The sequence below is a fragment of the Vicugna pacos genome, chromosome 18, assembly GCF_048564905.1.
Source record: "Vicugna pacos chromosome 18, VicPac4, whole genome shotgun sequence".
Classification (NCBI taxonomy): domain Eukaryota; kingdom Metazoa; phylum Chordata; class Mammalia; order Artiodactyla; family Camelidae; genus Vicugna; species Vicugna pacos.
The window spans coordinates 46,760,495-46,774,595 of record NC_133004.1 but is presented as its reverse complement, the minus strand read 5'-3'; the positions used below and the strand labels follow the sequence as shown (position 1 = coordinate 46,774,595).

The window sequence follows — 14,101 nt, the reverse complement described above, 5'->3', positions numbered from 1 at the left end:
GCCCCATGCAGAGAGCTGGAGACAGGGATGTCCAGGCCGCCCTATCAGCCCAGCTACTGGGGTCCTCCCAGCTCAGGTGAGCCTCAGACACCAGCTGGCGAGAACCACCTGCTGACCGCAGCCGAGCCCAGGACCAGGAGAATGGTAACCCTAAAATGCCAGGTCTGAAGCTAAGTTTGAGGGGACTTCATACCCAGTGGGAGCACAGGGTGGTATCTGGAAACCCTGCCCCACAGTCCCCACACCCAGGGCTCTCTCCAAAGAGGCCGGGAAAGGCAGGGCCCAGAGGGCCCGGGGCAGACGCGGCACCTGGGCACCCTGGGCCTGGTGTGAGCCCTCCCCGAGCTCCCTCTGCCCCGGCCCCGCTTCTACGCCTGGCAGCCTCTGCCCTTGGGCACAGACTGTGGGTGTGGACAGGAGCCCCTTGCCGCCCGTCACTGTCTCCGTGGTGCCCAGCCTGCAGTGGCACCTGCTCTGGGCTGCCCCTGGGTGAGCGGGGTGTAGGCACAGGGGTGGGGGGCTTGCGGGCAGGGGGTGTGGATGAGCCTCAGCTGGGGCTCCCCGCTCCCCCAGGGGCCCCTCTCCCAGCCTGGCAGTTTTGTCAGGACGATCTGGGACCTGAGGGACACACAGCCCCGGTCCTATCTTTAATTTGCGAGTGTGGAGGCCGCTGCACACACACTGTGCCCTTTGGTGCCCCGAGGGAAACCCCCCAACAGGCGACCCTCCTCAGGTGCTCCAGTGCCGCCGCCATGCGGCAGGGGCCGCCACGCCACCACCGTCTGTCCCTCATGACACCGCGGTCCACGGCGGGAAGGGGGAGGAGAGCCGGCTTCCCGGAGCGGTTGCTGCCCCGCCCCCGCCCCGCCCCCGGCACCACGCACACCCCGCCCTTCCGCCAGCCCCGCCCCTCAGCGCCGCCCCGCCCCGCCCCTGGCTTTCCTAATCCCGCGGCACCAGCCCCACCCGCAATCTCGTAACCCCGCCCAGCACCCTCAGAAGGCTCCGCCCCCGGCGCCCAGATGCTTGGAGACCCTCCCCACCCGGGGACCGCCTGCCCGCCGGGTGCTCGCTGTGCGGACGGAGCCCCCGGGGCCTCCGCCACGGGGCCGCTCCGTCCCCAGGGCCAGAGGGATCTGCCTCGCTTTCGCGTTCAGAAACACCGGACGCCCCTGTGCTCACGTGTCTGCTGCTGCGTGAGAGCAGCGGGGCTTGTCAATCCGAAACCGAAGGTGGCGAGCAGCCCCACTGGTGGGAGCTGCCGGAAGGTGCTGGAAGGTGTGGGTTTGCTGCTGAGCCCCGGGGGGAGGGGGCTGTGGTTCCTGAGTCTCCCTCCAGCCCCGCTTTCTCTCCGGTCTGGACGAGCACCTGTCGCCCGAGACCCACCCCGCCAGGAACTTCCCTCCGTGGCCATTTGCAAGCCTGTGGACACAGTCCGCACACTCACCTTTGGGGGATGGGGTGGACCTATGTCCCCCCTGAACCTGGGGCAGTTGGGGACACCTACTCCAGGTGGACAGGCCTCGGGTCTCGGGCAGGAAGACAGACAGCGCAGCCCCAGCGGCTCAGCTGCTCCAGCCGGCGTTATTAGAGCCCGAAATCCCTGACCCACGAGGCCAGAGGTCCCTGCGTGGACTCAGGCGCTGACCAGAACCAGATCAGGAGGAGAGTTGAGCGGAAGGGGGTGAGAGGGGAAAGTCACCCCTGAGGGTCTGAGGCCCTTTGTAAAGTCAGACCCAGGGTCTGAGCAGCTGTGGGTCTTCCTGGAGCAGGGGTCGAGGGCCCACCTGTGCTGCTGGGGCAAGAGGTGCTTGTCCAGACCAGAGAGGAAGCGGGCGGGGCTCAGGAGAGACCCAGGAACCACGGGCTCTCCCACCCCTGCCCCCTGCAGCCCCACCCCCCAGGGCTCAGCAATAAACCCACACCTTCCAGCACCTCCCGGCAGCTCCCAGGGGCAGGATTCTGCTTGCTGCCTTCCAAGTTTAGGGAGAAAACAGGAAAATGTGAAGAAAACAGGCGGCCAGGGCTTATTTCAGAGACACTTTGTTTCCCTGGACAGTCGAGGGCACACCGAGGCCAGTCTGCATCTTCAGGCTGCAGCCACAGGGCTGGGCAATAGGGGCTGAGCCTCCAAATTCAACTGCCTGACATCACAGGGCGCCCACAGCCCCACGGCAGGGGGACACTGAGGCCAGGCCTGGAGGAGCTGGGTGTCACCAGGAGAAGGAAGGGACTGGGGGAGAAGGGCAAAGGCAGGCGCCAGGGGACGCGGCACCCCCAGGCCCAAGGAACCGCCTACATGCATGTGCGGGAGCTGGTGGTGCCGAGAGGAGTCGGCCTGGTGCACTCCCGCTGCCAGGCGTGGTTCCCCTGCTCCAAACCCGACCCAGCCCGGGCGGGGCTTGGAAGCCCTGGCGACAGTTCTGGAGGGGCTGCGCTCCCAGAGCCGAGGCTGGAGGCCAGTCAGTGTGGTTACAGACAACCCACCAGGAGTTCGTGCCCCGGGCCCCTCCAGGAGGAGAGCCAGCTCCACCTGGTCACGAGGCCAGCTGTGGAGATGGCTGCTCTGCTGACAGAGAAGTGGCCACATCTGGTGTCTCGCTCGGCCTCTGAGCTCCAAGCCCGTCCAGCACCCAGTGGGGCTTGCAGGCTCCCCTCCCACCCAGGACCCACCTTCTCCACACTACGAGGTGGGGATCCCCTCTGGCCCAGGGAGCAGGTGGAGCAGAGCTGACGGAGGGGGACGTGGATGAGGCCAGCGCAGGCTGTGAGCAGGCCCGGGACCCCGGTCGTTCCTGAGGGCGCACAGCCAGGCCCTGGGCCAGACACATATGGTGCCTGACTCCTCGTCTGTGAACAGGGACGGCACGTGAGCTGCCCGCAGGCCAGTCAGGACTGTCCCAGGACACAGCGGGAGGTGCAGGGGAGCCCGGCTCTGCCCCTCCCTGTGCCCCGTCTCTCCCTGCCAAGCCAGGCCCTCTGCTGCCGTTCGGTGGTCCTGGTGTCCATGTCTGCTGTGCACCAGGTCTCTCTGGATGCTGATCCCGCCCTAGTCCCAGCCAGGGGCACCGGCTGCAGACACGAGTTCAGATCCCGAGGGTCCAGAATTGGCCCCACCTTCCTGGGCGCCCACCTAACCCTGCACAACGGTGGCACTGGGCTTTCCAACCTCGGGGCACCCACAGAGCACAGCGGATACAGCCATGCGGCGCTTCTGAACGCGGGCTGGCGGGTCCTGTCCTTCCAGGCAACGAGCCGGAGGGCGAGTCTAAGGGAGCCTGGCCGCTCGATCAGCACCTGCTCGGGCCAGGCCCCTGCTCCCTGGGCGGGGGTCCCTCACTGCACAGCGCAGCTGTGAGGTGATTCCATCCCCCCAGGAGAGACTTCACTCACAGAGTTATGACAGACTCACTTGTCCCCTAGCTTAGCAGAAAGTTCTTTAATGCCTCCTGTGGTAATTAAATACCTACTTTCACTGGAAGACTGATTTCAAGCACCGGGCAGGTGGAAAGACACCAGAGACAGGAGCCCGTCCTTTCCTGTACAGGCCAGCAGGAAGCGGCACAGGGTCACTGACCTCCCACCGGGACCGACAGGGCCCCTCCCTCAAAGAGCCGATGGCGTCCACGCAGGTGGCGGCTGGCCTGCCTCAGCCAGCCCTCCGCGCTCTGTGGACCCAACACGTCAACCGGCACAGTCTTACCAGGAAAACCAGGCCGTATAAAATTACAGCCACAGGCACTTAATTTATAGGTGACAGAAAAGTACAACTAAGCACAAGGAGCTCTTTAAAACGAGTGATTTTATTGTTTCTATAAAAATGATACACACCTGTTATAAAACAGTCATGAAGGAACTGCCAGGTCAGGCGTCCTCGACACCTGCTGCCGTGCCCGGACCACGCTCACCAGCCGGGGCACCCAGACCCCGCACAGGAATGGGGGTCTGCACCCATGTGCAATCTGGCCCTGACTTCTGAGTCTGTCGTCCACCAGAAGGAACAGCAAAGCAAATGCCAGATTCAGAAAAACATGGACTTCAGTCCTGAGGATACCTACCCCATGGCCGGTTGCTGCAGATGATCAGGACAGACACACGGCTGTCTGAGAGCCGGTGCCAGCTGCTTATCACCCGGCCATGCAGGGACCCAGCACCGGGCTCACATGCCCCCCAGTCACTGTCCAGGGCTGCTGTCGGCAGAAGAATGGCCCCAAGTGCCCGCATCCTGGTCCCAAAGCCCGTGAATCCAGGGCCTGACGTGGCCAACGGGACTTTGGAGAAGTGGTTGGGTCAAGGACCTTGAGGTGGGAGATGACCCTGGACCATCCCGCCGCCCAGTGTCATCACGAGGTCCTCACAGGAGGGAGATGGGAGGACCCGGGTCAGAGAGGGGATGCGGGGAAGAGAGAGGAAACCACGCCTCGGCTCATCGTGGTGGACAGCCACGGCCAGGGAACGCGGCACCTCTCGGAGCCCGGGAAGGCAGAGGCGGGCCTCCCAGAGCCTCCGGAGGGAACCAGCCCCCGGGCGCATCTGGATTGGGCCTCTGGGCTGCAGCAGAAACGTGCTGTTTAGGGCGCCGAGTCTGCGGCGACCCGTCAGTGCAGCAGCAGGAACTGAGGAACCTTCATGGTGGGGAGGAACCTGAGCGCTCCGAAAAAACAAAACAGACCCCGTCCTTCTAAACAGATACAGAGTCGGCAGAACCGGGGAGGGCCACGGCAGCAGAGGGGAGGGCCACACGGCCCGGGGCTGCAGTGAGCCAGGCCAAGGGGGGCTCCGCCGGCCTCACCCCCCAGGAAGGCGCTGAGCGCCGAGGTCTGACCTCGGCGGCTGCACTGCCCCCCCACCTCCTGCCTAAGGACGATGCTTGGGAAACGTCCTGGAGGTTGTCTCTGGGCGCCTTCTAGTCAGGCCGCTGGCTCGCCGTGACAAGTGTCTACAGGAGGAAAACGCAGTCTCGGCGTGACAGACGACAAGCAGCCAGAACACCTCGCAGGAGCCGAGGCAGGACAGGGCAGGGCCAGCCAGGATGTCGGGGGCCCGCAGCCTCACACTTGTAGCAACTCAGACCCAGAGAACGGCAGGCAGTGCCGGGAGGCTCTCCTCTGTCCAGAGCCCACTGTCCCCGCCTCCAGCTTCGGGCTCCTCCGCGTCCCCTCCTGACGCCGACACCGTCGCGCCTGCCTTCTCCCTCTGAGAGTCATGAGTGTGGTTTTCAAAATGAGAGTTCACCCAGTCGTGTATGTACAAAGTTCAGCTACAGAGAGCTTAATACAAAGTATTTTTTTAACATTTCACTGTGAAATAATTTGACTTCTGAAAAGCTGCAAAAACAGGCCAGAGCTGTTCTGGCCCCTCCCCCAGACGACATCTCCTGTGAGCAGAGAGCACAACGCACTGGGACCAACCTGCAGGTCCTGCGGCCTCGCCGACCACCAGGGACGCTCGGCGCGGTCAGTCTCACAGCTCTGGACACTGGGCTGGGGACAGCTCCTCGGACTGTCCTCCAGGACCCGGCACTTCTGAGAAGGGAAAGTCTCCCTCTGCAGAGCAATCCTTGGGCTGGGTCTGCCTGTGTTTCCTCATCAGACTGAGGTTGTGCACTTTTGTGGGGAAAACCCCAGAAGTGAGGCTGTGCTTCTCAGGGCACCGGATGGGGCGGGCGCCCACACAGACAAGTCTCAGCGACGCACCTCGTGGGGCGCCCTCCGACCAGTGCGCCGCCCACCCGTCTCAGGACCCGCCGCCACCACGTTCGCGCCTTCTGTTCCCGTGGGCCCGTCTGGCTAGCCGGGCTGGGAGGCGCCACCCCTTCCCCCGCGGAGGCGTTTACCCAGGGCACGACCTCCATCAGCATGGACTCGCGGACAGTAATTTATTCCGACGGCTACAGCCCACCAGTCATTTACTTTCTTGCTCAAATTGTCCCCGATTTGACCACTGGGAGCTCCATGACGTGTTCATTCAACAAACCCCTTCGTTTTTTCAGCAATTCCTCACTTTCTGACACAAGAGGGTCCAGGGTCCTCAGGACTTTCTTGGCCCTGGGCCTGGCCTCAGCCATTTCTTCAAGGATCCCTGTTCCTCTGGTTGGACGGCGGCCTCAGATCCAGGATCCGGCCACCCGGTGCCGCTGGGTGTCACTGCCTCGGCCCCTCAGCGCCCACAGCACAGGGCGTTCATGCATGCCTGCGAGCGCACATGCACACACAGTGTCTGTGCCTCCACCGGCTACCATTACAGACATCTGAGAAGCAGTTGCTCACTACATCCGGCCATCAGCGCCCACAAAAGAGCTCCGTGTTTTCATCTTAGGAGTCACAGCTTCAGAACCACTGTGCACGGGAGAAACAATGTGCCAACCAGACTACGGAACTGTCTTCCTGTCCCTGGCTTTAGTCAAAGTATACTTTCCCGAGCCCCGTCTCCCCAGCCCCGTCGGTGACGCACACCGCGGCTGTTCCAAGGGGGTATCCCACATCCTGGCTTATTTTCTGAGCACGTAAAACAAGAAAGTGGTTCAGAGTCACGACGACACCAAGAGGCACTCAGAGAGGTGTCGCCCTGTGCCACCTGCCCCGACAGTGCCCACCCTCACGGGTTCCTGGTTCTCCTTCCTGAGTTTCTTTTGCTCAGACACGCGGGTGTCACTTAGCTCCTCCTCGCTCTACCACGCGATGCCCCTGGACTTGGAGTTCCCACCCCACAGCCCTGAGGAGGTGGAGACGGAACCAGCCTTGGAGGGACTGTCAGCATGGGTCTGACCGAGGGACTGACCACCAGTGCAGGACTGAGAGAGGAGAGGACGTCTACACAGAGAACTGGACCAGCCGAGGAGCAGAGCACGGCCACCTCCAGCCCAGGCCTGTCACTGGGCTGAAGCGGGGGTCAGGGCTGGCTGTCCCAGCGGGGGGCACACCTGGCTCCTCCGGTCACCACCTCCCACTGGCCACTCCAGGACAAAAGCCAGCTGACTAGGGGGCCAGGGGAGGAAGCCCAGAGGGCAGGTCCGAGGGCAAGCAGGCCCAAGCCTTGTGCACACAGCGCCCCGCGGTGGTTGGACCCACACAAGTCACCCCAGAAACGCCAGTGCAGGGTCTGGACACCGGAGGGGTTTCTTCCGACAGAAGCTCCAGGCAGGGTCCCCGGAAAGAGCCGCTGGCTGGGGATGTGGGGCTTTTTCTGAGTAAAAGAACAGGAGGCCGCTTGTGCAAATCGATTGATAAACGGAGACACCCTGGTTTTCAGTTTCAGCAAATGAGCTCTTGATATTAAACGTCTACTTTTACAAATATGGCCTGATATAAATCAGAGAATAACCCTAGATTAGAAAGATACATGGTGTTCAGGTTACCAGAAAAACAAGAAGTCAGATGTGTCAAAAGCCAGGCACTTCCCACTTCCAAGCTCATCCTCTATTTTGGGGAGGGAAGGAAGGAAGGAAGGAGGGAGGCAGGACGGAAGGGCATGTGTACTTATGATGACAAAGGGGAAACCGTTTTCTAGGGAACGACTTCCCCACAAAGTGTCTACGTAACAGGCTGAGCTCCGTGGACATTTAGCACGCCGGTACTGAGAAGGCACGCAGAGCACGGGAACGTGAAGCCAGCATCCGTCCAGGTGTTGCTGTCAGATGTCACCCAGAGTCTCCACCTCCCCAGGGGCTCTGTCACACACCCATATTTAAAAATAAAACCCACACTCTTGGGGGGACTTGGGACTCCAAAAGAGACGATAGTTTTCCAAGCACTTTGGGGAGCTTCAGCAGACCAGCTGTTTCCCCAGCCACGGGGTGCAACCCCCCAGGGAGGGGTGTCTGTTCTGATCGGGGCGGTATCTCATAGGCACCCCCAGCCCCTCCTGAGCCACAGTACCTACAGGTGGGCGGTCGGGCACCACAGTGGCCCCGCAGGCTTCTTCCCCTCAGGGTTCAGTCTTTGTCTCTGATTTTCCATCTATCAAGTCTCCAAATCCCAGCTTCTCCAGGGGTTCCTGTGCCATCAGCTGCCTAAGAGGGAAAGCGAGAGCTGTCAAGGTGGCCAGGAGGCAAAGGAGGAGCCCCAGCCACACAGAGTGGAGTCGACACAGCCAAGAGGACGGCCCCCAAACCTCCCAGCACGTGGGACTCAGAGCCCTTCTGCGGCCCTCCTCCTCCCAGCTGGGGTCCGTGCCTCTGGGTTCGGGGGACCACCGCTGACGGAGGGTGGGCACGCACAGGGTGGGCGAGCCCCTAGGAGCCGGGTAGAGCAGGGCTGTGGTCGCCCCCACGTGGCCCAGGTCCGTGTGAAGTGGGCCGCGGAAGGGACAGCACAGCTGCCTCCTGTCCCGCACACTCCAGGGGAAGCAGCCTGGGCTTGGCTTGGTTTTGTTTGGGGTGGGGACTGGGGGGCCTCCTGTCCCGCACACTCCAGGGCAAACAGCCTGGGCTCGGCTTGGCTTGGTTTGGGGTGGGGGCTGGGGGTGGGCTGAGACCCACTTTCAGAGGCCTGCTGAGCTTCTTCGGGGCAGAAGCACAGGTCCTGGTGGGGTGCCATCAGGGAAGCCTGGCATGACCAGCAGCCGGGGGCTTAACAGGAACTGCCCATCCCGAGCCCGCACCCAGCTGTGCGGGTCCCACCTCACTCATGCCCCGAGTTCACCCAGGCAAGCCGGCGAGGCACCTGGTCAGACGACCATCGTGCCTGCAGGTCTTCAGGGGTCAAATGCGGGCTGCCCTGAGTCCAAAGAAACGTAAGACAGCTCTGGGAGATGATCTGTCACCCAGACCGCCCGAGTTTCCTAGCAGCCGTCCCCAGAAAGAAACTGAAGGCAACCGCTTTGAACAGCTAGAATGTTTTGGGATTTGCTCTCAAAGACTTCAGCAGCAGAGATGAGAAGTGAGGAGGGAGGGATCAGAGATGGGGGAACGCTGGCAGCTGTCGACACTGGGACTGAGCGCAAGGGGGTCACCACACTGCTCTCCTTACTCTTCTGTGTGCTCGACAATTTCCTTTACAAAAAGCTGGAGAATCCACTCAAGAAATCTACTGGCAAGCCAGACTGCGTAAGTATGTGACCACGTCCCCCAGCCGATGGGCAGGCCTCGCTGTGGCTCCCTGCGGCCAGTGCCTGTTAGGTAGAGTGGCTAGCAGCCCTGCCCGCCCCGACACGGCCCTCTGGCCCTGGTCTCTGCACCCAGGAGGCTCAGGCAGCTCACAAGTGTCAATGCCTCCAGCATGCAGTGTCAGCTGCAGCAAGACACTGTCACAGGCGGGGCAGACACACGTCCCCGCCCACCAGCAGCAGGGAAAGGACACCAGCAACACAGAACCCCACCAATGCGAAGCCCCACACCCCAGCTGCACGTCAGCTGAAAGACAGAGAGTCTTCTCACATCTGGAAACTCAGCAGTTCCACGGGAAGGGGGCGAGCCCAGCCTGGAAAGGGGCCCAGGGCGGGGTGCAGAGGCCCCAGAAACTCGAGATGGCAGAGCCACTGCCACAGCAGGGGGGCCCCTGGCAACCCCGCTCATCGTGTGGCCTCTGAACTTGCTGTGCTGGCCGGTGAAAAGTCAACAGAAGACCAGAAGCCAGTGTCCATGGCCTGGCAGAGAAGGGGGGGTGGTGAGGGCTCCTGGACGGCTCCGAGGTCCAGTGCCCCACCACCACCCCCAGCCTACTCCAGCCTGGCCACGCCCACAAACCCAGAGGCCTGTCACTATCCCTTAGGAAAATGTCCCCAGAGCCACAAACCCCAGGCAGCACAATTTAACCTGGTAGCGAATACAGTAACCCTATAGTGGTGGAACACAAGACACTCCTTAAACCCAAATCGGGCAAACGATGATACATTTCCCCATGTCCTGGCGACAGCACAGCCGGCCCACAGTCCTTAGGACTGACCGCTCAGGCTTCACCAGGGTCTGCAGAACGACCCCCCGAGGACACCCTACGCCCCGGAACCCGTGAGCATGACCTCAGGAGGCTAAGCTGCCGATTCTGACACGAGAGCCCTTGGGTTACCAGGGGGGACCCAGCCCAGTCCCAGGAACCCTCAAGTCGGAGTCAGAGAGGAGACGGGAAGAGCAGGACAGGACAGACAGACGCAGTGCCGCTGGCAGTGAGGACGGTGGACACGCGCCTCCAGGAGCTGGAGAAGGCCTGGAAGCAAGCCTGCCCGGGGCCTCCAGGGGGCCGGCCGGCCCGCCCCAACTTCAGTGTTCACTGGCCTCTCCGGGGGTGGGGGTGCCTCGGGCGTCCCAGGGGCCGGCTGCTCCACCCTCTGGCGCCCCACACACCAGGGAGCGGGTGAGTAGCCCCCGACGCCCACCCCACAGCGCGGGAACCAGGCTTCAGAAGGCGTATCACCGTGTACTTGCTGTACCCCCACCAACAGAGTAATCCCAACTTTCACAGCTTTTGCCAAGAGAACAGGTGACCCACTTCTAAACCCACACCTACAAGTCCTCATGAGGCAACTTAGAAACTCTCCTATGGTCTGGTTTTTAAAAAGATGTATGTGAAGTAAGTAGGGGTGAAACAAGGTCTGGGATTTCAGCAAAAAATGGAAAAAAGGAAAAGAAAAGAGGTTTTCAAGAAGGCGGTGGGGAAGTAAACATGCAAAATCTTCATACTGAACCTGGGTGATGGTTCCAGAGGTCCAGACTACCCTCTGTTTTTGCATGTTTGAGGAATTCCACTAGGAGAAAACTGAAAAGCTCTGGTCAAAATAACTGACCAAGTCAGAAACACACACACCCGTGCATTCAGCCAAACGTCGCCTGACCACCAGCGACGCCCCTGGACTGGGGAGTCCACAAGCCACCTGCACCACGGGTCCCCAGCAGGCCCCAGGCACGCTGGCCCCCAAGGGCTGTGCAGATCCCGGCACCACCACATGCAGGCCCGGGCAGCCCACCACCAGGGGCAAAAGGAGAGCAAAGAGAGGGCTTTTCCACTGGTCCCACCTGGCAGCTGCCATCAGACCAGCCATAAGCCTCTCTGGACACCCAACCAGCCAACCTCTCCAGAGCAACCTGACACAGGAGCTGCTGGGCACCACGCTGGCACAGGGACGACTAGCCCGAGCTTCCGGGAGGCAGGCGACAGCTCACATCCTCGCACGGGGCAGAGACCGGCTCCAAACTCTGCCTCAAGGCGTGGCAGCACCCAGAAGAAACTCACTGGGCTCCGGTGTTTCAAAGATGCAGCAACTTAAAAGACAGTGATGGAAACACATGGACCCCACTGAAGTGCTGCTTGAAGACTCAAGAGCCGGCCTGAGGCCAGCCCCTTGTCAGACCTACGCCCCAGTGGGCCTGAAGGCAGACTCAGAAGGTAGCACAGGGGTGTCCCCGGAGGGCTGTGCTGCCAAGAAGACCATCACCCTCAAAGCCCCAAATGTCCAGACGGCCCTCAACACCTGGGGCCTGCAAAGCACAAGAGAGTTTGCCTGGAGGGGAACGTCTGAGTTTGTTGTGGAAAACTGAGAACGGGGCTCCAAGTGGACTGATTTATGACAAGGCCTCTGACTTAGTGAGCTGACGAAGGGCTCAAAAGGCAGAAAGAAAAGTTCCCACTCCACGCCGTAATTATATGTCTCACGCCTTCCCCATTAAAGTTTACAGTAGTTCTTATTTTAAGTAAACTCTTGATGGATCAGTTAGAGCGTTTGTTTTCTTTCAACGTGAGCGCCGGTGAATTCTGTTTAGGACAGGGAGAACCCCTCATCTTTCATCGTTTCTTATAGGACTATTGCTCCCCCCTCATCATACTGCAAAAGGCTCGGGGCCTACATGGAACAAAACAGACCACACACCTTCATGCTCTCAGAACGCGAAAGAGGTACCCTGCGCACCCACAGCCTTCAATCTTTTGACTCAGTGTTTTCATGATGTAGATTCTGAAACCTGAATGACATGTCAACAGCACCCAAAGTTGGAAAGAAAATATTCTGAGGAATGCAAACGTCTACAAAGCCACCAGTGGAGGAAAGGTTCCCATGGTTACTGAAGAACTTTCCGTATAACTTAATCTGATAAGCCTCACTCTTGGGCGGGCAGTCCTGCAGTTCTGAAGCACACACGCTAAACCCGAGGCCTGAAGGAGGCCTCACGTTTTTCTCTCAACACAAACGTTTTGGTGGGAGACGTGGGGCGGGGGAGAAGTCGTATCTGTTCCCAGGTACTTGCCTCTCCATCCTGCATTCTAAATATTCTTTTGACTCATTTCTGCACAAAGCATTTTCAAAATTATTGTCACGCAGACACTTCATGAATTTCTCTTTAAAGCTTTTACATTCACCTGAAACGAAAAAAAAGTGTCCTTTTATTTTTTTATTTTAAAAATCAAAATTTTATTACCAAGTGGAAAACAGAATTATTACTACACAGATTGACACTGGAGATAGTTATTCACACGTTATATCGATTTCTTTTCAGTAACCCAAAGCTCACGATAGGATATTAGCTTCAGATCAGAAAAATCTGAAAAGGCAAGAACAAATGATTACCAAATAACTACAATTACACTTATAAAATTGGGAATAAAATCTTAATCTGCACTTAATGTACATCTTTTTTCCTTCTTCAGTGTGGAAAAGTATCCTTCTTAAAAGTGAAAGCATGGCCCGCTCACCCAGCAGCCCTACTGCCTGCACTGCTCTTCCTTCAAAACTGGTTTCCCTCGGAAACATGCGGGAAACGACCCTGGGAAAACGGACCCTGGGAAAACGAACGTACGACGTGGAACATGAGCTGCGGGAAAAGGGTAGAACCCCGGTGGTGGGCGCGGGGAGCTCACCGTAGGATCCCTTCAATTTTGCTGTGCTTGGAAAACTTCAGAGTGAAATGTTGGCAAACAAAAATCACCTAGAATCCGGGGGAGGGCGTCGCTCAGCGGCAGAGCGAGGTCCTGGGTTCAGTCCTCAGCACCTCCATTCAAAATAATGGTAATGATCTATAAACCTATTTTCGAAGCCTTAGTCTCCGGAGGGTCACCTCAACGTTGAGCCTGAAAACCTAAGTTCTGGCCGCTAACATGCGGCGACCGGGAGGTTTTCCGGTTCTGCCCGAGAACGCGCGACGAGCCGCCTGGGGCCCCGCCTGACCACCTGCGGCTTCGCCCCGGCGAAGCGGCTCAGGACGGAACAGCGGCTGCTGCGCTGCGACCGCCGCCGGGCAGACGGCGACCCCGGAAGCGGGGCTCCGCGTCGCCTCCCTGGTCCCGGGGGACCCGGCCGGTCCGGCTCCCACCCTCGGGCCGCGGCGGGCGGCCCGGGGCCGGCCCAGGGCAGTGCGGGTCCGGCCGGGGAGCCCCGACCGCCCGCGCTCACCGAAGTGATCCAGCGGGAAGCTGCCCTTGTCCGGGGGCCGCGGCTGGAAGCTCTTGGACCCGAAGTTCATGGCCGTCGACATGATGGCAGCGCCCGGAGGCTCCCAGCGCGCCGCGCGCCGTACGCAGGGCGGCCTGCCGAGCGCCGAGCAGGCCCCGCGGGGGCGCCGAGCACATCGAGCGCCGGGCGGCTTCTGGCGGCCTAGGCCCCGCCCCGCCCCTCGCCGTACAGGCCCGCCCCCCAGGGCCCCGCCCCTGGGCGCCGACAGGCCCTGACCTTTCTTCTTCGCTTTCTCCGCGGGGCCTTCCCAGTCTGGTCCCCCTGACACTCACGACAACCCAGCGGCAGAGGGCCAGGTCATCTCCTTACGATGAGGAAAAGGAAGTTCAGCGAGGTTCAGCAGCTTGCCCAAGGACACACAGCGGACTCGCACTGTGCTGGAAGGCTGCGCCTGAGGTCTCTGCATCCCTGCAAGTCTGCAGGGACCCCTCCTCCCGGGCGCCGGCGCCTAATCCTGGCGCTTACCTGGTGAGAAGGAAGGAGTGCTAGCTTCCGTAACAAAGTGCACACTCTGGGTGGCTTAGAACAGCAGAAATTGATTCTGTCACCATTCTGGGAGCTGCATGTCTGCGACTGGGGTGTCTGCCCCAGGCCTCTCCCTCCACACTGGTGGTGGGCCGGCAACCCTTGGTCTTCCTTGATTTGCAGAGACTTCACCCCATCTCTGCCTCATCACAGGGCGTTCTCCCTGTGTGTCTCTGTCCAGATTTGCTCCTTTTGTTAGCAC

General features: G+C 60.4%; 1 protein-coding gene across 1 annotated transcript; it reads right to left on the bottom strand.

Moving 5' to 3' along the window:
• Nucleotides 1–3,785: 3,785 nt before the first annotated feature.
• COX19 (cytochrome c oxidase assembly factor COX19) lies at nucleotides 3,786–13,454 on the bottom strand. Its single transcript, XM_072943479.1, has 3 exons — nucleotides 13,315–13,454; nucleotides 12,169–12,284; nucleotides 3,786–8,007 (listed from the first exon to the last, which is right to left on the bottom strand). The coding sequence occupies exons 1-3, from the start codon at nucleotides 13,394–13,396 to the stop codon at nucleotides 7,927–7,929; spliced, it is 279 nt and encodes a 92-aa protein (XP_072799580.1). The 5' UTR covers nucleotides 13,397–13,454; the 3' UTR covers nucleotides 3,786–7,926.
• Between the last annotated feature and the right edge of the window lie 647 nt (nucleotides 13,455–14,101).

What these genes read in the sequence shown, in the direction of transcription:
- COX19 (XM_072943479.1), bottom strand. Translation starts at nt 13,396, where the DNA reads ATGTCGACGGCCATGAACTTCGGGTCCAAGAGCTTCCAGCCGCGGCCC. An exon ending in CTTCCCGCTGGATCACTTCG is followed by an intron (nt 12,285 to 13,314) that starts GTGAGCGCGGGC and finishes TTTTCGTTTCAG; the next exon opens with GTGAATGTAAAAGCTTTAAA. An exon ending in AATGCAGGATGGAGAGGCAA is followed by an intron (nt 8,008 to 12,168) that starts GTACCTGGGAAC and finishes CCTCTTAGGCAG; the next exon opens with CTGATGGCACAGGAACCCCT.